The sequence below is a fragment of the Chelon labrosus genome (genome assembly GCF_963514085.1).
Source record: "Chelon labrosus genome assembly, chromosome: 6".
Taxonomy (NCBI): domain Eukaryota; kingdom Metazoa; phylum Chordata; class Actinopteri; order Mugiliformes; family Mugilidae; genus Chelon; species Chelon labrosus.
Genome location: NC_140342.1, coordinates 10,635,730 through 10,658,651, shown reverse-complemented (window position 1 = coordinate 10,658,651; position 22,922 = coordinate 10,635,730). Strand labels below are relative to the sequence as shown.

The window sequence follows — 22,922 nt, the reverse complement described above, 5'->3', positions numbered from 1 at the left end:
TTAATTTCAATGGGAAAGTGCAACCATTAGGTGTATCAGAAACAGTAGCAGGGAAGAATACAGTACGATCAGTTTATACAGAATACTGATCTTGTTACATCATATATGGTTGCTACAAAGCATTTTTAGTTCATTTTGAACACTGAAATCTTTACTAGCTCGGTGAGGTTGGAAGCTGCATCATGGAAGGAATGAGAAGTTGGATGGAAAAGGGAAATAAAATCAAAGTTTGTGGTAAAAACTGTTTTTCAACGCTTTACACCTTCATTCAAACTTCTTTTACTTTTAGAGCCATAGAACCGTTTCTACTAATTACACAGATATGAAACATTAAACTTTGGTACAGAAAAAATACTTTTTAACTGTACTAGTGTCAATAAATTCAAGCCAAGTAAAGTAACTGTTCTTGCCTGTTAAATATCTTATAGTGTTAACATCAGGATTGTACGGTTCAAGCTTGTAGTACAAAGCAGCTTTTTTTATCTGAAACGATACACAAAATATTTAAATAAGTGCAACCACCATAATAATAAATATTAAATATTGTAGTGGTTTAAAAAGAATGACACGCTTGTACACAGGCCAGAGTGTCTGTGTGTAAGCACGCAAGCTGTTTTAGTTGTCAAGAGCTGCTGAGGGTAGGATTGTGTCATGTCAGCTTTACTTTCTGTCTAAGGAGTTTGCCAGCCGTGCACAAGCGTCTCTGGAAAATATTAAAACATGTAAAAACACTCAAATGGTAATAAAAAGGTGCAAGTACAAAGGTTTGCATATTTAAAAAAAGGGCTGAGTAGGTTGAGGCCTCAGGAGAAGAGCAGTGTCTGGAGCCCTGAGGATGTTAATCAAAGCTAGAAGATAAGAGTGGACAGCCACATCAATGCTGAGAATCACTTCCTGTATCCCTTTAAGCTGAACATTCAACCACTTACTATGACTCTGGTTCCTCCACTACTACTGCTACACGCGACGTCGCCATTGTTTCTACAGATCTACACATTTAAAAACATCTAAAAGCTGCCGTGTCCATCCATTCTAGCTCTGCGCATCTCCTCAGGCCGGTTTGTTTTAGGTGGAAAAGCTTGAAGTCAGAGAGAGCAGCTCCTCTGACGGTGTCATGTAATGTGCTATACGTAATGTGTAGTGTACTGGACGGAAATTTATTAACATCAGACGTTAGCCAGCTCCTCGGCTTCATCTCGGTTCTCGTTGATCTCAGCCAGCGTCCTGACGAAGCGCGTCCACTCGTCTGCCTTGGGCACGCAGATTTGCTGCAAGAGGAGCAAGGTGTCAAAACAACATTGGAGCAAGCAGTTGGAGAGAAAACCACTGGCCTGTTTTTTTAGTAGCAACAAAGGTAATTAAGTGTAGAAAGAACCAAAAGATTTAATACAACATCATCTCACCTCGCCTACGTCGTAGACCTGCACCTGTCCGTCAGAGTCACCAGTGGCAATCTCCTTTCCAGTGTGAGACCATCTCACACGGTTCAGAGCTGGAGCCCCATCCACGCACACACTGGCAGTGGGAACCTAAAACACACACATAAGCTTATTAAGAAGCTGTATTGTGATCCCACTGTGTAAAATTGAACGCCGTTGAAAGCAAATTTAATTTATTAAATAATCTTATTGTGATGATATATTGTGTAATTTATCATGTGTGCGTACTTCAGTATCATTGTTGAGGTTCCACAGGTCCAGGCGTCCGGAGAGATCCACACAAGCAAACAGAGCAGGGTGCGTTGGAGACCACATCGCATCGTAGACGTAGTCACAACTGTCCTCAAATGAGTACAGAGGACGGGTACTCTACAAAGAGAAAAGCAGTGGTGGACTTGTTTTCAGAAACATGACCAACTGTGCATCTAATGCTATAATAGTGTGGCACTGTGTATGTCTCACCTTGGTGCTCCAGAGTTTGACGGTCCAGTCAAAAGAGGAGGAGATGAAGAGGTGAGAGAAATCCACGGGTCCTCCGGCGCTGTGACAGCTCAGCCCGGTCACTGGACCGTGGTGGCCCTCAAACACCTCGGTGATGCCCGCCTTGCTGTAACACACACATCAGACAACTGTTCTGACCTCCACTAACTACCTTCATTACCCAGATTTGCTGGTGTCAGGATGTCAGAGTTCGTTTGTGGTGTGTCCTGCACATTTGACTGGCTGATCAGCTTAGAGAACTAATGCACGAGAAGAGAACACTAATAGTAGCTCTTCCAGTTTCCCCTTTTGAATGATGAATGCAGACTACTGCCACCTGCTGGTATGAAGAGTTATTTCCTTTTAAGCAGGTGTAGCAAGTGTGAGCTGGCCACTAGCTGAAGTGTTTGCAGTGCGTTCAAGTGAAACTTTTTGGCTCAGAAACAGGTAATATGAGGTAATTTCAATCATCACTGGCTGATTACTGGTTCCTTAATACATGTCATCCAGACTTTCAGTGAAATCTGTCCTTATAAAACATTTGTTGCCCATGAGGACAGAGCACTCACCTGCCGTGGCGGCAGGCGGTGTACACAGAGCCGTCCTCGCTTCCCACCACAAAGTTGTTCACGTCGCCCAGAGGAAATGCCATGGAGGTGACAGCCACCGCCTTGCTCTGTTTGAACACTAGCTCCAGACTGTCCTGCAAGGAAAAAAAAAAACAGCCTCAGACACAAAACAAGCGACGCCTATAACAACATGTCTGTAATCATCCATGTGTAGTTCAATGTACCTGTGGCTGAGAGAGCATGTCAAGGCTCCAGGAGCACATCTTGCCGTCAGTGGAAATGCTGATCAGGTTGTTTGCGTTTTGAGTTCCCACCACGTTCACACAGTAGACTGGGTGCTGAGCACAACAGAGAACAATCAGATACGGATACAAAGACGCAGAGAGAAGTGTGAGAGTGTGCAGACATGAAACTCCAGTGCATTACAGTGTGAGCAGCAGCAGACAGGGGAGTTCTCTGAACTGGGGTGCGTTTGTTACTCCTGTTGTCCCATAAGACTATCTGTCCGGAGTATGTCCCACCCACCACCAGGTTGGGGTGAAACTTTGCGAACCCGGCCGACATCACCTCAGACTGCAGAAAGACAAAAATAAATCATTTCTTCTTCCACTAAAATACTCCCGTAAAATGTTGCCACTTGAATTGTGAATTCTTCTCTTACCTGGCAGTGGAAGATGTACTCGGGTGTGTCCTTCTTGTATTTCATGTTCCAGACAAGTGCCACGCCATCAGGTTCATGTGGAGCGTCCTCGTTGTTGTTGTATGAGGCCACCAGCAGCTCTGGATACTGAAAGAGACATCCAGTCAAGATTAGAGAGAATCATTCAAGATCCGTTCGGGTCTGCTTAGTAATCAACGTTTGTCTTCAATCCAAAATGAATGATAGAGGCTCTCTCGGAGTCAATAAAATGTATAGACAGTGCTGGGTTGAAGCCACTGTTTGTAGACTGGATCCATACCAGGTAACTGTTTTAGAGCGGACTGAACCCATCTTACCTGAGGAGACCAGTCCAGACAGGTGACCACCCTGTTTTTAGTCCAGCGCTCATCAGCAAAATGCCTGTTCAGAACAAGCTTTGCGCCGGCCTGCAAGTCACTGGACGGGACAGAAAAACATATCAAGCACAGTTCTCAGTTCAGCCAGTCTATCCGTCCCTCATTTGGACCTACAGCATGTACGCATAGTGTTTTTGTCAGGTGCCTCACCCCTCTTTGTCCTCTAGATCTTTTCCGCTGTAGTCAAAGCAGACGTCCACGTGCTCAGCCAGAGCTCTCTCCACAATTCTGCTGCCACGCTCGAAAAACGACAAGAACTCTTCGGAGTGCAGGACCTGTAGCTTCTCTTCTTCTGTAAGCTCCTTGGGAGTGTCTGTAATTCAGAAGAAAAGGGAAAATTAAACAATAAAGTATGTTACTGGCAACACACGGCTTGACTGATATCACCTATTAGTTTGAAACTATGCAGAATGTGAATAGTAGAAAACGTCACACTGTGGAAGTTTGTGTTACAAACCTTCCTTACCTTCACCCTGCTGTTCACCCTGTTCATCTTTCTCCTCCTGGGTGTCCTCTGCTGATGGGGCAGCTGTTATCTCCTCATCCTCTTCCTCATCTGGAACAAACACACATCCAGGTTGCTTGGGTTCAGTTTTGATTCAGCCAGGGTGAAAGTTAGGGAAATTCATGTCCGTAGTTGTTCACCTGCTTTTTGATCGGTGTGCGTCAGTGCCTCTGTGGGTGTCTGTGTTTCTTTAGAGTAGGACACCATTTCCTTCGGGACGAAGTCCACCTGGGTCACTTTGGACATGCCGAGCCTCACAGCTCCGCGTCTACACATACATAGCATTGTGGAAGTAAGCCTACACGTGTTTGCGGCATGAAGCGATTTCTTTACATGCATAGACGAAATGTACAGAAATATCATTAGCACATTTGGACAAATCTAAGATGAAACCACGAAAAAAACTGAAACACAAGCTAAAAGGAGAGAGGAGGAGCAGTACCCCATGAGCTCAGAGTCGGAGTGGAGTTGCAGAGTAGAGGGGTCAGGATCCCAATGCAATGTCCTTATACAGCCAAACCACCAGATGGTGTTAGTAAGAGAGAGAGAGAGACAGTACAGAGAAAAAGAAAGAGGAAAACAAGAGGATGAACCCAAACACAGAAGACGGGCAGAAGGTGACGCACGTAAGAGATGGCAGAGATGAGAGACAGCAAATAGAGTTCAAGAAAGACACAGAGAGAAGAACGGAGTGCGTGTTAATTGAGAAACAAAGCGTGCCGGTGAAAAGGCAAAGAGCAGACAGGTCAGAATTCATCAAAATACAATTATCTTGTTAATTCACAAACACTTAGCATGCAGGTCCCTGACTAAATCACATTACCTGAAACAAACAAATATCTGTCACTATCACACGCGTACAGACCTTGGTCCTGCGTTTCCGTCCCCAGAGTCTTGGCTTCCAGCGTCGCTGCCCACTGATTTGTTGGAGGGAGACATGGGGGCAGGGACTAGGTAGTGAAACAGACATGTATCTTCTGTTACTACCCGCAGGGGCTGAGCTGTGGAGATGTGTGTGTTTGCCAGTGTGTGAGAGAGTGAGTGAGTGAGGGAAGCGGTAAGTGAATGAGTGAGGGAGGAAGTGACGTACAGAAGACGTGTGTGAATGAGTGGGTGAATGCATGCAGCAAGGAGGGACAAAACACAAAAGGACAGACAGAGGGGAGAGAAGAGAGAGTGAAAATAAATGGCAGGCAAGTTTTAGGTGTCATGCACACAACATGTAAAATGTTCAGAAATCGAGTTGTGGGGGAGAAATGGGAGTGAGATCAAGCTAGACCAGGAAGTTAGACTTTTATAAAACACAGAAAATCCGTCAAGCAAAAGATCAGAAAATCAGGGGACATAAGTAGGTGAGCAAGGTCAAAAGAAAAGCATGCTGGCATTGTGTTTTTACCGTGGGAAATGTCAGGGGCGATGCCAACACTCTGCAGCAGAGCCTCGGCCTCCCTCCTCTTCCTCTCCAGGTCAGAGTCTTCATGGCCGACTGAGGAGCCTCCTCCTGACTCACCTCCGCGTTTCGAATCTCCCTGCGGAGCACAGACACGCACAGCTTCAACACGGCAACATCTCACAACGTTGCAGAAAACAGCCCTGCAGAAATTGCAGTTTCAGTCACGTACATCTTTCTTTTTCTTCTCTTCCTCTTTCCTCTTCTTCTCCTCTCGAATCTGAGCGATTCGCTGCTTCTTCCTCTCCAGCTCGGCCTTCAGCTCACTCTTGTCAGACATTCTGCAAGAGGCAGAAGGTTACTGAATAATTTAGAGGCCTAACTTGATGCACTAAAACATATGTTTATTCCTTGTTTTACTCTTTCCTGTAGAGTTTTAATTTATTTATCTAAGAGCAGCACTGACTTGGACACTCAACTAAGAGTGTGACTGAATGTAAATATTAGGCTTACACTGTTGAGCGACTATTTTTACTATGATTTAAGCTGCCGATTAAGCCATACCTGTCATGTGACGTAATATGACCCCCGACCTTACTGTGAGAACAGAGCCAGGGGACAGAAGTGTCACTGAACAAGGGATCCTCCAAATAAGACAGTATTATTAGCAGTATATTATAATACATCAGTACTGCACAAGAACATTTTATTTTACTTTTTATACTGTTATGTCTGTCTATGTCTTTAAACTGAAGATCTTTAGGCTCTAAACAAGAAAGAAGAGTTTATACACTAAACTGTGATGTGGATTTTGTTTTAAACACGCAGAAACACTTGTGTTGCTCTGGAAATTTTAAAGTGTGTCAGCAGAAACGATCTTAGTGGATTGCTTTTATCAGGCCAAGCTGATGGGGAATACATCGTTTGATGTCAAAAACCGCAACGATGAGTCATTAAATTTACATTAAATGATCTTTCCCCTCTGACTTAAAACTCACTAACAGCTTTTTTGGGATTCAGACATCACATATCAGGGGTGTAGGTTTGCTGTCTGAACTTCTGTCTGTGCAGAAATACACGGTAGCCCTGGGCCTGTCACACTGGAAACATGTGAACACCAGCCAGCTGCTCACAACAACGTTCTCTTTATCTGTTTTCTCCACAGCTAACCCTGAATGTACCAGACGATGCACTATTACATAAATATACTAACTATATATACACACACTACAGAAGAGTGTATTAAGATTCCTGTAGTTTATTTTTTTTAGCTTGTTATTTTTATTATGTTAAAAGTCAGAGTTAGCAGGGTTTTAAAAATGTTGTAGCTAATCCTATCAGCATATAATTTATAAACAAAAGCTAATCCACTGTTTGTACCGTGGAGATGCTGAACACCCCTCCACCCACTGTCATAACAGCAGCAGAAAATAAAAATAAAGCCAGACACTTTTCTCCATGTTTTATTCCATTATAAATCGCTCACTTTGCTTACGCCACTGCGTATTGTGGTTTCCCGTGTAGCCCAGGGCTTGTCAAACATGTTTATAATCTAATTAGCGGCTACTCTGTGAGGACAGACAGCTAGCCGCGTTAGCATGCTAATCTCCATGGCACCCGGCGGGCCTACAGTAAGATCCTAACGGTAACATCGCAAACCAACGCCCGAGCCTTCCTGCTTTGTGTCCACTCAATAAAAGGCGAAAGCGACACCGTTACGAATGCGTAATAACATACCTGATGTCAGACGTTAGATTTACGTAGACAGGCGACAAAAAAATCCAGTTTCAAAGACGTAAATTCCGAGAAGAGATGATGCAGGGGTGAGACTGATGATGCTGGAAGAGACAATAATTTGGTCCGCTTCCCTCTTCTTCTTCTACGGTTTTGCACAAAACGCGTTCAAGTAGAGCATCATCGCCCCCTGCAGGCGGACTCACGCGTTACTTCTGTTACATGTTACGTAAGTGATACACACTTATGTGCCCTTTCTTTAGGACAATGAATGCATTGTAATATGAGTCATCTCCACTAAATCTTACCTTCATGAAGGTTATGGTATTCAGCATTTGTTTAAAATAAATGAGACACGCGTTGATTCAACTGTGTTTTCATTTTGGAGGTGGTTTGTAGTACTGTTGAATTGCAATGTGGTTATTAATATTATTATTGATGTATACACATGTCAGCATTTTAACATTAACTGGATTTTATTAAATGGTAAATACTGTTAAATACTATTAAATACAGGGGGAAAAAAATAATCAAAAGCAATGAAGCACATTTCCTTTTTTTTTGTTTTCAAACCTATGCAACACAAACAATTAAAAAATAACACATTTTTTATTCTTTTTTTATAGTTTATATTCCATTTAAAAGTTTATTGTGCACTGCCCTTACACACTTATAATATAGTACAGTAAAAGCACAGTGTGGATGGTCATTTGCAAAAACGGTGAACAGGAAAGCATTGTTAATTTGTCTGCCCTATAAATTGTGATGATTTACATCATTTGACTTGACTATGACAGTCTTGCTTTGGTTTGTTTTTCTTATTTAATTCTGCACATAAGTTTTAAGCACTTTGTTTTTAGTCAGATTCGGGAGCTGGATCAGCGTAACGAAGGGGGTCATAAAGGTCAAGCTTGAAATCATATGGGTCAAAGTAAGTGTTGAAGGATTTCTGATCAACTGGTGCTGCAGGAACGCTTTCCTCAGCTTTCACTACTTCCTCTTCGACTTTCTCTTCTGCAGGAGCCTCTGCTGCTGTTGTTTCCTGAACAGGGCGGGGAGGGTGGTCAATGAGGCAGTCAGGATCCCAGTATGGGTCACAGTCATACTCCATTTTTTTGGGAGTGACAGCAGGTGGAGGTGGCTCAACCTTTTTTGGAGCAGGAAGGGCTGCGGGAGGTTTGGACAGAGCGGCAGCTTTTATCTCCTCCTCTGTTTTGGGCCTGCAGGCGGGGTTGACTCGTGGGTCACACAGCACGGGAACAGCTCCTGTTGGCAGGTAGACAATTTGAGGTTTGCACAGCGGGTCTTTGGGGTTACACAGATAGATCTTTGGAGCGTTCGCCAGCGGTTCTGGTGTAGGAGCAGGGGTGGTGGGAGGTGGAGGAGGTTGGGTGGTAGTAGTTGGTGCTGCAGTGGTGGTCAGCACACCCATGGCATTTTGGTAACTGGATGCATCAGGGCCGTAGGTCAGCTCCAAGTGACGCATCTGCTGGTACAGCATCCTGATCCTGTCAATCTCATAGAGCTGATGGAGAAACCCAGAGAGACATAAGAAAGGAAATGAAACATTCTATCTGGATCGCACATGTACAAGGATGAAATCCTCAACTTACCCCTTCAATGTGCCCAATGCTGTTGTAGAAGCGGTAGTAAGACTGAAAATCAGGGTTGCCTCTGTACCACTTTGGGTCAATGTTCCTCTTTGGTCGAGAATTAGTCAAGAAGTCATGTGCGTGAGCAGAGTCAATGCTTAAGGAATTTCCTGTGGAAAGATGTGCAACCACTTAGATTTAAACTGAGAAGAGATCAGATGATTTATAGACTCTCCTTCTTGCATGTGACTTTGTTAGGATGCAGGGCTTTGCATTCCTAGCTTGACATCTCAAATATTAAAACATTTAAATATGTGTAAAATTCACCCAGTCATAGTAAAATTTTTAAATATGCTTAACAACTGAAAAGTGTTCAGATTACAGTCTGCAAAAAGATAGATTAAATACCTCCAGGATTCTTTATTTTCACCAGAGATGTTGCTTCTAGCAAACCTAGAGTGAGACAGAGGACATATTAAACACATGCTTCAAACTACATAAGACTGTTTTCTCTAAAGAAGTTCACTGCAGCTGCAATATGTATTCCAGTTATAGCTGTGTCAGTACAGTATTATCAAGACTTTCTGTGATCACACATTGAGCACACAGCACAAACAAAGAGCATTTTTCTAGTTTGATGTGTTCAGTGTTAAAACCATGTCTACCGATGAGTACAGTGTTTCACATGTAGTTAATGGCAGGGTGTTGATGCTTTGATTAAGGTCAGGTGATAAACATTTTCATGCATTTTAAGTACACAAACCTGGCATTAATAGCAGGTAGCAAAGCGCCCTCATCGGGGACACTTGGGAGATCATCCTTGACGTCTGCAGTTGCAATATCACACACACATATTAGTTCCATAGTACCTTGTGTCATGCATCGGTGTTTTTACTCACACCTATACATAAAACACTGAAAACACAAAGTCAGTCAAAGAAGGTACATGCAGACATATCACCTAGTAAAACTGCTATAAATTGCTGTTAGGAACCTGCGGTATATTTTAATTTTCCTGTGACACATACTGGGATATGTACCTAGTTATGCCATGTTATCAGTCTTATTTTAACTCCTCAGTCAACCTTTTGCAGGAAATCTGTAGGTCACATTTTAAACAGAGAATCTGAGGAACAAGCTTTTTTTCTGCATGAACAAATAGAAATTAAAAATAAATTATTTTAAACTGTTCGACTTTAAAACTTGGCAAAGAGTGACAAGAGAAAATTGAACCTGCTCACCTGCTGTTGCATCTCCCCAGACCTGGTCTAAGCCGCTGCTCAACAAAACTGTTCATAAGTAAGTAAGCTACCAATAACCGGGCTCTTCGATTGGCCAGCGAACTGCGAGTGGGCCCAACTCCACCCCTCATGCATTTTCTCTTGAGACGTGGAAGAGCTCATTAGTCCACTGAGCATGAACCAGCAGTAAAAGACCAACTTCAAACAAGATGTGACTCCTCGTAAAGCCACAAGAGACAAGTCCTGTAACAGCAGGGCACCCGCTGGGTGCACAAGCACACAGTTTCGTGGATATTACCATTGGGCTCACAGTCCTGAGTGAAGTAATCAAGATTCATTAAAAAAATTCTTACACGTTTTTCACAAATAAATCACTTCCAATCATAGATTTTCCAGTTACAGGCCAAATATGTAAAATATGGTGGCAGGCTCTGTGCTACTATAGACTTATTCTTGACAAAACATGCCCGGCAGGTAAAAATTAGCCCTCTGCCTCAAAACAGCTGGATATGTCCTTTTAACTTCAGTCTTGGCCAGTCAGAAAATAGAGGGGGAGCCGAGTCAACTGCTGTTTCCGTCCCCAAGAAATATGCAGGAATTATGGGCTGACTTGTCCACCCGGTCGATGTAACACATCCTGGGAAACATTGTTTGGACACCTTGAAATAATTTGGTTAAATGTCAGGAAAATACAATAATCATAAATACTTATGTTATTTACTTGGTCTTACACAATGTGTACGGTCCACTGTCCCCTTCTTGCCACAGTTGAACAAGAAAACTGAAAATACAACAAAACGCTCCTCTTCTACTGTTTACAATAGCTCTACTCACTAATGTAGGATCACATAGCAAATATTGAAAGCATTGAATGGCCCCACATGTTATAAAATCAATGCAAATTTCTAACACTTTGAATAAGCTACATTAAGGATTTGCTAGTAAATTGTAAAAAACAGCAGGTTGTACACATGGCAGTCTGACCTATTGTGCACTAAAGGCCAACCAGGTATTTTTTTTTTAATGTGGTTCCATTCATTGCACTTTTTTGACCTCTCTAATCTTCAGTTTACTCAGCGCTTGTCAATATTTTTCATTTCAGCGACGAAGCAAATTCTACCCTTCACACCAGCAGGTAAGGCTGCGATCAAAGAGCGCAAGGAGGAGACAGTGTGTCTGAGGGGTTCTGCCAGGTGGCTAATGGTGAGCATCGTACTGTAATTGCTCTGCGCTCATGACAAAAATGGAAGGGTGCGGGTACCTGTTACTCTTAAATGATATACATTTATTTCACCTGAACAGTGAGACAAACAGCCCGAAAAAATAAATCTGTCTGTTTTGCAGAAGGTCTCAGTAGAAAAAAAGAAAAAAAAAACGCGAAAAAATAAAATGCCCTCAGGAATCTGAGATTTTTCAGACTTCTTCAAGTAACGTGTACTAGTTTAAGGTAGTAGAAATACTATAAGATACAGAGCAACATTTTAGTCATCCAATCGAAGATTTAAAAGGAATCTAAAACAGTGTCTTAGTGAACTTAATATATGTTTTATTGAGAAAATAAAGATATTAGATATTACTCCATCATCAAAGCGAAAGACTTTTTAGGTTAAACGTTAGAAAGATGTCTCTGCAGGTTCTATCTCAAGTCAGACTTAAAATGCAGAATGTGAAATAGTTAAAAAACTGCAATGAAGAGCAGCACTGGTTGCACAACTTTAACACCACCTTCAGGGTATCAATTATCAGAACGTGTGCCCCTCTGATCTTCAAGTAAAATGACACCTTGTCCTGGAGCTCCCTGCAGGACACAAGATGATCAGCTAAAGTTATGTACGCTGCAGGACATCTGTGTTATCCTTCAGCAAAAATGTGCTCTTTTACTCTGGAAGAAACTTGGTTTTGATTCCGCTACATAAATCCCTCAGATTACCACACTATCATGTAATGTTGCATGTGTTTGGATGGAACCTCTCTCTTTTCTGCCATAGATGGAAATCTGCAAATGACCCACACAGTCTACCTCTGCTCAGCCCACATAGAAACTACAAAAAGATGATGGTCCATGAGTGGACAAGATCTAGATGCGACAGCAAGACTGTGTACAGTATGAATTATCAAATGACCTCATCTCAGCTGATTATATTACCACAGCTGGAACTAAGTTGGTCCTGCACAGATCTGGGTATACGCCAGATGAAAGCTTTATGAAACCAAGCCACATGTCAACCACAATCTAATCACAAGTTAGAGTAGCTTCATCAAGTATTAAGTCATATTCCATTTTACACCTGTAACATTTTTACAGTTGAGCCTGTATAATGTCATATTAGTTGAAAATGACATCTTGAATTTGGCTAGTTATACATAAATAGAACAGAATAGACTAGAATTGACTAAAAAGTGCTGTAAAATAATGGTCATAATAACAGATCATTGTCATTACACTTCAGTAGGTAGGTTACCGCTACTAGTAAAAACAAATGGACTCCGAAATGCAGTAAATCCCTCTTCATGACTGTTATAATGTTTATATTGAAACAGTGTCAGAAAGTTGGCAATTCAACTGTGTGATTATTTTGGAGAATATGGTTTGTGGTGCTGTTAAACTGAATTAAACACGAAGTGTTTCTGTTATTTAGCCTAGCTCTCTGACGTTAATGGTGTTAATGGTGTACAATTGAACAGTGCTACAAACTCCAAAATCAAAATACGGTTAAATCAACATATCTCAATTTTTTTAAACAAATGCTGAATACCATAATCTTCATGAAGCTAAGGTTTAGTTATATTTAGTTATATTAGTGTATATATTTTCACCAATGTACCTAATGAACTGGCAAGTGAGAATATTAAAGCTTTTAGTTGGACATTATTTATTTTCATACACAGTGTTTCCACTAGGTGGCAGCACCACACACACCCGGAAATACCTGACTTGTTATGTCAGTTCCTGTAAGGATATCGAAGTTTTGTAGTTCCTGTGTTGTTGACCTGTCAGCGTTGTAGTACAAACTGTCACTGCTGCTAATTTGTCTGCCCTGCTGGTGGTTGCAGTTTTAATCCACCGACACAGCAAGTACCGAGGCGTGGGGCGCACGGGATTAATTGTGCTCACTGTGGTTTGCGGTGTCAGCTAACCGGCGAGCTAACGGCTAAAGTTAGCTAACAAGCCACCCAACTTGACAGCTAGCTTGCTAGCTAGCGTTCGACGGTAGCTAGCGGCATTAGCTAGCTTTCTGGCAGTTAGCTGGGTAGCCTGTTGGCAGCGCGAGGGTAGGAAGCCGCCCACTACTGCAAAGCAGCATTCCGGACAAAATATTGAACGGTAAGTGATCAGAAACGTACCTATCTAACGTCAGCTAACATTGCGGCTAGAAGCCGCTGGTGTATTGATTTCTAAGTGTTTTTGCCGGAGGTGAAAGCGTCCAGACAGCCAGGGTTTTCACGGTTGAGCTGTATAGCCAGTGTCACCAGTACCACCACTCTGTCAGCTGTTTGGGTCACTAGTTCTTCTTCTGTCATTAGTCAAAGCTGAATGCGGACTTAGGTTAACTTTTGGTATGTCTTTGCCTGTAACCTCAGCGTGACATGTTAAAACAGGGCAGAAAGCAGACATTGGGAACATTGTGTGAAATGCAGTTGAAGCCTGTGGTTCAAAGTGTGGTTGGGGGACCATCAGAGGGCCAGGACGGGAACCAAGTGGCCAGTTACCAATGTGGACATTTAATTCTTCCATTTAACTTTGCGGTTAAAGCAACAGTTAACACAACAGCTCCAAACTGCTTTAGGTATTTTTAGGGGTGAAATAAGTTTTTTAATTAAGCTGTCAGTTAATAGTAGTTTTAATCATTTTAAAATCAGAGAGAGAAGCTCTTTGAAAATGTCCTCTAGACTTTCTAAAATTGTAATGGTCATTTTTCATTTTATAATGAAGTAATTGACAGGGATCAGCAATGAACTATTGGTTTATCACTTAATAGTGGTGGGCATTTTATTAAATTATGCGTGACTCTGTGACGGGGTTTTTCCTCAGAGACCTTGTCCTACTTAATAAGGTTACAGGGTTTGTCCTGAACCTCTGTTGCAAAGCATGTAGTCAGACAAGGGTTGGCGTTGTCCTTGTGTTGCTTTCTTATTATAGCAGACAGTTTCAGTGATGATGACATGTGCTGCTCATGTAAATCTCATCTGTCCGTTAGTGTATGTGAGCCCTGCAGGGCTCCCCAGTCTTACTGCTCAGCTGCTGCCAAGGCTAAGAGGCAGGGGGTCATTTGAGCGAGTGGCCAATGTTGGATCGGGTGGCTGTCACCACCTGGGACCTGCAGTGACACGTCCTTTCCTCAGTGCCCTGAGTCACACTTTCATGACGGACACAGCAGCAGAAATCCAGCCAAGCCTTATTATGACTCAACTGGAAGCAGAAAGTTTAGACGTTTCAAAATAGTAAACCCAGTCTTTAATGACCTGTGGCTTCATATTAGGTGGCGTAATGGAATGTGTGAAATGGGGCAGGGCCATAACCCATAATAGGAACCCTTGTGGCAGGACGTCAAATTTCACTGAATTTTGATACATAGCCAGGGTGTCGGATTCATTGTTTTTTTTTTTTTAGAAAATGTAATTTGATGTTGAAATGAAAAGACTATCTTGTGCTATTCCTGTTCTACCAGGAGACACATAACATTTATACCCTGCATCAAGATATTGGTCCCTGAACTTAGACTCTTCTTATTTGTTTTCTTGTGTATGGTGATTACTCATTTATAGCATTTTTTAGACTGTAAAAGTAATATGTTTTGGGTTCTGGGACTTCTTTTATGTTTCATAAACATCAACAGACTAAGCAGTCAATAGCATAATTAGTTATTTGGAGACTTCATAGTTATAATATTCAGCATTGATGTGTTGGGATTGAGCTGGCTGACGTGTTCTTTGCATCTTTCATTTTTGCAAGAACAGATGTTTTCATTTCTTAATATTTTCCTCTGCATAAACCAGCTTGTGCAGTCAGGATGTGGGAAGACATCCAGCTGGCTGTCATGTGCATAACAACATCAGCTGATACTTCCACTTGTGTCATCCCTGCTGGTGAAACAGGACTGGGTGTCCTGCTGCCAAATAATTTAATGTTAACATGATCTCGCTCACCCCCTTACCTTTGGGATAAATAGATGACCAGCCGTCAGAAGTGAACGCTGGATATACTTTATTTTCTGTATGTTTATTGTTTTATGTTGGAACAGGTGGTGTTTGCTTCATTTTCCGTTGACCTTTTTTATGTGTGCGTAAGCCTGTTACTGGGTCAAAGTTAACTCAGCACATGACATCTGCCATAACGCTACAGCTGTCTGGATTTACAGTCTGTCTGTACTCTGTGCTATGCTGTGAGTATGCTACAGTTATGTAACACACAGTTCAAGTCCAGAATGAAGCCAGGTGGGGCAGGGTAAGGCTGACTGTATGCATCTGTGTGTTCATTCATTAACCGTATTAAAACTGAGCAAAACTGTCGATGTGTGTAAAGGTACGGTGTGTTTCAGTTGCATTTCTTTTGGCGTTTAATCCAGATGGAGGCCCAAAGCTCAAGTGGGCTGCTGCTGTCCAGGAAGAGAAGAAGAGATGGCTCCAACGGGGAGACGGAAGAGGGAGAAAGACTTGGAAAAATCCTCAGATGTACTGTGGTGAGTCAGCTGTGTGTTCAGTACAGATTTCCCACAATCGCAAAGACCACTAAGCAACTTCTAAATATTTCAGAATTCAGCTGATGAGCGCTTAAAAAAAAATCATGTGTTCAACCACATGAGCATCACCCTTGATTTCCACACCAGTGTATTCTGTAAGAGTCGAGTATTAGCTTGTTACCTCTAGTAAATTGCAATAATTGTTTGTTTGGAGTGTGTCTGTGATCAGTGCAAATCAGCCATGAGACATGAAGAGATGAAATTACACTGCAAATTACCTATCATAATTCTCCAAACACAGAGGCCCTGCAGTAGGTCCTGTAATAATTTACCAAGTATTTTGGGTGTGTTTTCCTCAGAGACTTTTGTTTCCTGAACAGCGCTTCTCTGCCTCTCTGCACATCCGCGATTATGAATTAAAGTTTGAAAAACTGGATGTAGCTGCACAGCACTGAGATCCAGTCACTGCCAGACAGTATGTACAGTAACTGAAGCTGTTAAATAAGCGTAGTAGTGCAAAACGTAGAATATTTGCCTCTCGCATGCTGCGGAGAGGAAACAGAAAGTAGCAGAGCCTTGACATTACATGCAGTAATGTTTGCTCATCTCGTGCGAATGCGCCACACAGCAACACAGATGTAGGAGGGTCATTTCTGATTTAAATCCCGTGCAAATAGTACTTTAAGGAAATATGATGCTACATTTTTCAGCCCGAAGTTAAAGTGATTCAGTAGGGTTTTCATTAATAGAAAAAACTTTATTCATCGCTAATATTCTGCTAATTGGCGTCTTTTAGGGGCTGAAGCACCCTGCACCTTTCGCAGATGAGCTGGTGCCAGCGGATGGTAACCCCTATGAAAGAGTCACCATGGACGAGGCCAAGAGGGGAACACCACGTGAGTCTGAATCTTTTAATCTCCCTGCAGATGTGTCTGTCTTTGACTTATTCTCAGCCTTATACACCTATGTGTATAAGAAAATTCTCCATTCTGTTTTCCTCAAATATCAGTAAATTTCGTCTCAGTCCGTGTCAGTCCATACATATGGACGAACAAGGGTAATTTTAGATGAATTCTATGCAGAAGAAATCTTTCATCTCTTCATGTCTCGTCTCGCCTCTCTCCATCTAGCTGACAGACCCGTGCGAGTCTACGCAGATGGCATCTTTGACGTTTTCCACTCAGGTCACGCCAGAGCTCTCATGCAGGCTAAATGCCTCTTCCCAAATACACACCTCATTGTCGGAGGTAAGTCTACTACTCCTGACTGTTTTTCTCACAGACCAGAGTGTTGTTACCATTTAATTTTTGATAATAATTTCTGTTTAATTTCCCAGTGTGCAGCGATGACCTGACCCACAAATACAAGGGCTTCACAGTCATGAATGAGGACGAGCGGTACGATGCTGTCAGACACTGCCGCTACGTGGATGAAGTGGTGCGAAACGCTCCCTGGACATTATCACCAGAGTTCCTTGCGAGACATCGCGTGAGTGGATGACACAGAGAAACTCTTGAGAAACCTCTGTTCTGTTTATTGAAACCTTGTGTTGAGAAACAAACTGTTGTCAGGTTTTTTGGGGAAATAAAATGAGTTATTAGCCACCCATCATACCTGATCCTTTGTAACCATTTCCCTGCTGTGTTTTTGTTTTGTGTTTTTGTGTCTATTTTTGTACAATTTGTAGATCTGAATCTACTGTGTTGATGTGTATTGTAATGACCTCTCCAGATTGACTTTGTGGCCCATGACGACATCCCATACTCCTCAGCGGGCAGTGATGACGTGTACAAGCACATTAAAGACGCTGGTGAGTGCCGCAGTAACAAAGAGTGGTTGTGTGGTGCGCGACTAAATGACAGGATACAGTTTGGTGTTTACAGCTGCTTCCTGTGCATTTATGGTTGTGTGTAACATGCTTGTGTGTGGGGGGGGGATTTACGTTACTAACCACAAAGACTATCATTGTTTATTTATGGTTGCCGTGGGGAGTTTAGGGAAGCTGTTTGGTCCAAAACACTAATAATAATCGACTGCATTTGTTATTAGGTAACAAATTCTGAGTAACAGAATCCTTGTGGCAATACATAAAAAAACTACTAGTTGAAAATAATCTAGAAACCATAACAAATCAGGCCATTCTGGCAGATCTCACAGATGCTTATCCCAAATCATCTCAAGAGTTATCAGTAAATATTTAAACACTTCATTAATACTTGCAGTGGAATTGCTACAACAGCTGTTCAAGATGGTACATGCAAAAGGTAAAATTATGTGGGCGTTTGGGTGGAGAATTTAAAGTCTCTTGCAGCTGCAAGATTAACGGAGGGTGAGGGTGTGAACAACAGCCGAGCTGCTGTGGCTGTGTGGCGCAGACATCGTCCCAGGTGTCACACTCCAAGCCCATGGTGTCGGGTTGTCAGTGAGAGTCCTGCACCGTTGCCCGGAGTCAGACTCCTGTTTCAGCTGATTCAGCACGTTGAGAGATCTCTCTCACTGACCGTTCAGCTCAGCCACAGAAGAAAAACTGAAGTGACAAAAGCAAACTACGAAGTTCTAAGGGGCACACAGAAAACGCTTCTTGTTTTACATCGTTATATAATCTGAACATTCAAACACAACGTGATCATCTAGGCTGAACAAACTGTAGACCAGGTGACCAGCGTGATTTAGGAGAGGCCAGTCTGTGTGACTCCTCCTAGAGTCCCAGCCCCAGCGACAGGTAGCTCTTTTGAACACAGACTGCTGCCACCTGCTGGTATGAAGAGTTATTTCTCGTTGTGCAGGCGCAGGCCCAGCCTTGGTAGCCGTCAGCTCTTTGATGACGGTTTGGTTTCTCTGTAACTAAACTGTTCAATATCTGGGCTGTTCCTTAACGGTGATAGCGGTCATAAAAGCTGCAAGCTCTCCACCTCTTTCTTTGTATTTCTCTGTCTACTACTAACTCAACCTAGGTGGGGCGTTGGTGCTTGAAATGATGCTCGCTTGTGTAATCTTGTGCATCGACATCACATAACACACATGTCAGAATGAGCCTTTTCGACTTTAACCAGTAGCATCAAAGAGCGCTGTGAAATGCGAATAGTATGGGAGGTTCAGTTCAGTGAACTTGTCACTGTCAAGCTCAGGAGCAGTAAACCAAATACGTTCCTCTGCACTCGGTGACAGCTGTCTCTTTATTTTTTTTCTTGTCCTCTTGACCTCTTGTTTGTGTGTCTCAGGTATGTTCGCTCCCACCCAGCGGACGGAGGGCATCTCCACCTCTGACATCATCACGCGCATCGTCCGCGACTATGACGTGTATGTGAGACGCAACCTGCAGAGAGGATACACGGCCAAGGAGCTCAATGTCAGCTTCATCAATGTACGTGCTTAGCTTTGGTTTCAGTGATTGGTAGAGAGTGAGCTGATGTAACCCCTGGCGCTGCCCTAATGTGCCAGATTTTGATGACGTGCATTCTCACTGCAGCCTCATAGCAGCTGCAGAGGTTGCAGAAGCTCGGTAGTTGGGGGCAACCACAGGCAACCCTGTCAGTGCACTGACTTAAAAGACACGTGTCTGCGTGTTAAGCTCTCCTTCCTGTATTACTGCTTGTACAGTGAGATATCAGCACGGTTTACTGATTGTCGATCTGTGCCTCTGTCTCCTCAGGAGAAGAAGTACCACCTGCAGGAGCGCGTGGACAAGGTGAAGAGGAAGGTTCGCGACGTGGAGGAGAAGAGCAAGGAGTTTGTCCAGAAGGTGGAGGAGAAGAGCATCGACCTCATCCAGAAATGGGAGGAGAAGTCCAGGGAGTTCATCGGCAACTTCCTGCAGATGTTTGGTCCCGAGGGAGCTCTGGTGAGGATGCTGTATTTGTCTGGTGGTTTTAACAACTGTTTAGTCATGAAGGTTGATTGGGAGCGCATCCTTATTTACAATGTTAACAGCCATCAGAGACACGTTGAGGAGGTAAGGAGGGCTTATAATCTAATAACGTCTGGGACGTGCTGTTATTATCATTTTACGCTACTATACCGCTGTGGTATTGTTCACAGCATGGTTTATTCACATAGCTGCTGACCATGCAGGCTTTCAGGTCCTCCCTGTATTTCATGTTGTTGGTTTTAGTCAGCTCATGCAGAAATTTAAAACGTGAGCCCTTTTATCTTAAATTGTTGGAACTCACAAGAGACAGATTAAAAAAAAATCAAAGCAGCAAAGGCAGAAAGATCCAGAAACACAGCGAACCCTGTTCAACGAGCAGCATCTGCTTGGCACACGAAATGCCTGAGTCTTATTGCTTTCAAATCCCAAATTGGAAAAAAGCCTCAGTGAGTTATTTTTTCTTCCACATGCACAGCAGGCCTTTTGTAACTCTTCACACAGTCTGAGTTGTAAACCGACCCTGATGTGTGTCTGCAGAGAACAGGGATTGACACAAAAATGGCATCTCGTTGATGGTGCCGGAGATTTGAAGCTGCCAGACAGCATTGTATAGGTGAGATAAGCAGTCGCAGAGTGAAGCCTGTAAAAAGCTGAATGCTCTCTTTGAGCACTCGAACGTAGCAGCGGAGTCTTGTTTGCATTCTTAACACAACTGCAACCCAAAGTACACATCTGCAATAAAACAAGAATTCAAAGTGAAGAAACACGCAACTTCAGATTGAGATCAAAGTCTAAACCGTTGTCAAGATGATCGTGTCTTTATATTTTGATTTGTTAACCCTGAAGTGCACAGTCCGAGTAGCTGTTCGTGAACGCGTCATGTTTTTTAGGCATTTAACATCTAACGGATTAATTTTTGTCTCCTCCACAGAAGCACATGCTGAAGGAAGGAAAAGGCCGCATGCTGCAGGCAATCAGCCCCAGGCAGAGCCCCGACAGCAGCCCCACCCGCGAGGAGCGCTCCCCCTCTCCCACCTTCCGCCTCCCCTTCTTCTCCAAGACCTCCCCGCCGCCCTCGCCTCCTCCCCACCACAGCGGCGCCCGCGGATACCTCATCAGCGATGATGACGATGACGAGGACGACGAAAACTAGGCCGCGTCCGAGGCCCCCGCTGTCGGGTCGCAGTCAGTGCTAACAGAGCTGTCGGGTTTTCATCGAGCTCCTGCTTCAGATTTTACTCTCATTTTTTTCCGTTTAGGTTTTAGCACCTCAGCGTCACAATAACGGTAACAGCCAGGTTCTCCACTGCTCTTGTTTTTAAACGCCAATGTCCATCTTTTTTGTTTCTGAGTAATGGTCAGTAAATGTTACCACTAGTCACCACTAGTAGAGTTTTGAAAGTTGTCACTTTTCATGTTGTTTCTTAGTCATTCACTGTTACACTCTTCCATCTATGACGGTATCCTTAAGGTTGGCATTATAGTTGAGTCTTTTATTTTTGTCATGGCTTTAGCAGGAGGGCTTGCAGGTCTTTTGCTCACTTGCTGGAACAGCACGTACAGTTTGTCGTTGTGGGAGAGGGGAGCTGAGGAATCATGGAGACACTGTTGAATATATCTGTTTGTCAGAGCAGGTCAGAAAACGAACTGATGTGCTCACGAGTCGGTTTGTATCGCGCTCACACTAACATGAAACTCCAGATCACGTCTAACCTGAGAATAGCTACAGGTCTACTCAACAGCAGCCTTTTCCCCCCCAAGCCTGGTCTGGGGGCCTGCCTGCGCTGCGTGTCCGTAGTGCATTCAATGTTTGTGTGTGCGAGCTCTTAATTTGGCATGCTTGAAACCTCTTCTGTTCACATCTTCCGTCTCTTGATCGATCTGGGTTCACCCTTGATTTTACTGCACATAGTGATAAATTTGCTTTTAATGTTTTTTTTGTCTGCAAGTAAGTCAAAATAAGACGGGTTTTTAGTGGCATAAAAGAACGACGACTTGTTGAAACGTGGAGACGTAGAAATACTTATTTTTCTAGAGTTTCATCTTGGGGCTTCAGTCTGAGCAGAGAATCATCACCAGCTTTTTTCTTTTCTTTTTTTTTATTATTTTGTAATGCAGATCTGGGCCTGTAGGGATTGTAATCATTTCACTGCGTATAGTACACACGTCATGGTAATAGAGTGTAAGGTTCAGAATGCAGAAACGTCAGAGAACCGTCTTAAACGACAGAAGGAGTCGTAAGCACAAAGTAAGTTTCCTTCATAATAAAACCTCCTCACGCACACTTACATGGCAAAATATAAAGAGCCATGTCAGACAGGACTTCCACTGAAGGGTTTTCAAATACATATCACATCAGTTTAGAGATATGTTCTGATAGACTGGACAGCACTGTGTCACACAGGAGTGTGAGGGCGTCAGCTCTAGTTTCCCCAGATCAACATTTATGTAGCTACCTCCTTCCCTGAACTGATTGTTTCCCCAAGACGAGCACAGAGTGTGAGGATCATTTCCCGAGCAGAGCCATTGTTGCAGCACTGAGGCGGTGTGATGTGGTCAAACTCTGTGTGTGTGTGTGTATGCGTGTGTCCTGCATCTCCAGTGATAAAGCATGTGTCGTGTCTCCTATATAACTGAAGCATCGCAGGTGATCTGAAGATGTAATGCAATACTGTTAGATGACTCTAATATAAATGTTGGCAGACGTCACATTGATCTGCTCTAGGCCTGGTTTCCCCAAGAAGCACTCAATCTTTGCTGCAGCGACCAAGACTGCAAAGTACTCCCACAGTTGTTAAGCCGTAGGGTTTCATATTCAGAGTACAGAACCAGTGTGATTTGTTGAGGAATTCCAGCCTAGATTTTGGTGCTAAGCTACTTTCGGGAAGCCTCGCCTCGATTCTCGTGGAATCTTTTCCTTTTAACGTCAGTGTGATCTTCTCGGCAAGAGCATGTCCACGTCAAGAGCTCAAGGTGGCAAGCCAATAATGGCCACTACTACTAAGAGGCGTACAAGTGTAAATGTTTTTAACAGCAAGTGTTTTAATCATGTGTTATTTTACTGTTTGGGGTTACTTTTGTTTTTGTGTCCTGGATGTAGAGGAAGAGCGAGACAGGAAAAAAATGTATTAAAATGTGTTGGCCAAAGTCTTTTTGTTTCCTGTGATCTCTGGACTGGTTCTTCAGAGTCAAATCATTTACGCTCAATTCAACTGTTTTTCAACTGTTTTGGACAACTTAAGAAAACTGGACTGACCAAAACTTCTGTGCGACCAGTTACCAAAAGCCCATTGTTCCTACACCAAGCCAGTCCTCGTATCAAGAGGAAACGGAGACGCAAGAGAATTCAGACCACATAAAATAATCA

At 43.0% G+C, this 22,922-nt stretch overlaps 3 protein-coding genes across 7 annotated transcripts; 1 reads left to right on the top strand and 2 right to left on the bottom strand.

Annotated features, from left to right (window-relative positions):
* Positions 1–103: 103 nt before the first annotated feature.
* On the bottom strand, positions 104–7,416 carry LOC311489624 (dynein, cytoplasmic 1, intermediate chain 2a-like). Of its 5 annotated transcripts, none has more exons than XM_084546782.1 (17): positions 7,177–7,416; positions 5,672–5,780; positions 5,446–5,578; positions 4,915–5,050; positions 4,492–4,554; positions 4,190–4,317; positions 4,011–4,100; positions 3,695–3,857; positions 3,485–3,584; positions 3,150–3,275; positions 2,915–3,061; positions 2,713–2,826; positions 2,489–2,622; positions 1,902–2,046; positions 1,668–1,808; positions 1,404–1,529; positions 104–1,268 (listed from the first exon to the last, which is right to left on the bottom strand). In XM_084546782.1, exons 2-17 carry the CDS (start codon positions 5,777–5,779, stop codon positions 1,167–1,169), a joined length of 1,956 nt encoding a protein of 651 aa, XP_084402908.1. In that variant the 5' UTR covers position 5,780; positions 7,177–7,416; the 3' UTR covers positions 104–1,166. The 5 variants fall into 5 exon arrangements, with proteins under 5 accessions (XP_084402908.1, XP_084402910.1, XP_084402911.1 ...); XM_084546784.1 differs by having other exon boundaries at positions 4,915–4,999; XM_084546785.1 differs by lacking the exon at positions 4,492–4,554.
* Positions 7,417–8,029: 613 nt separating this feature from the next.
* Positions 8,030–9,583, bottom strand: and3 (actinodin3; the record flags this gene model as incomplete). The annotated part of the gene is made up of 4 exons (XM_084547191.1): positions 8,030–8,698; positions 8,787–8,935; positions 9,174–9,218; positions 9,529–9,583. 4 exons carry the CDS (start codon positions 9,581–9,583, stop codon positions 8,030–8,032), a joined length of 918 nt encoding a protein of 305 aa, XP_084403317.1.
* A 3,231-nt stretch (positions 9,584–12,814) lies between these two features.
* Positions 12,815–22,705, top strand: pcyt1aa (phosphate cytidylyltransferase 1A, choline a). Its single transcript, XM_084547417.1, has 9 exons — positions 12,815–13,331; positions 15,574–15,687; positions 16,484–16,583; positions 16,818–16,934; positions 17,024–17,175; positions 17,419–17,497; positions 18,909–19,051; positions 19,340–19,528; positions 20,487–22,705. The coding sequence occupies exons 2-9, from the start codon at positions 15,574–15,576 to the stop codon at positions 20,706–20,708; spliced, it is 1,116 nt and encodes a 371-aa protein (XP_084403543.1). The 5' UTR covers positions 12,815–13,331; the 3' UTR covers positions 20,709–22,705.
* The last annotated feature ends 217 nt before the right edge of the window (positions 22,706–22,922 follow it).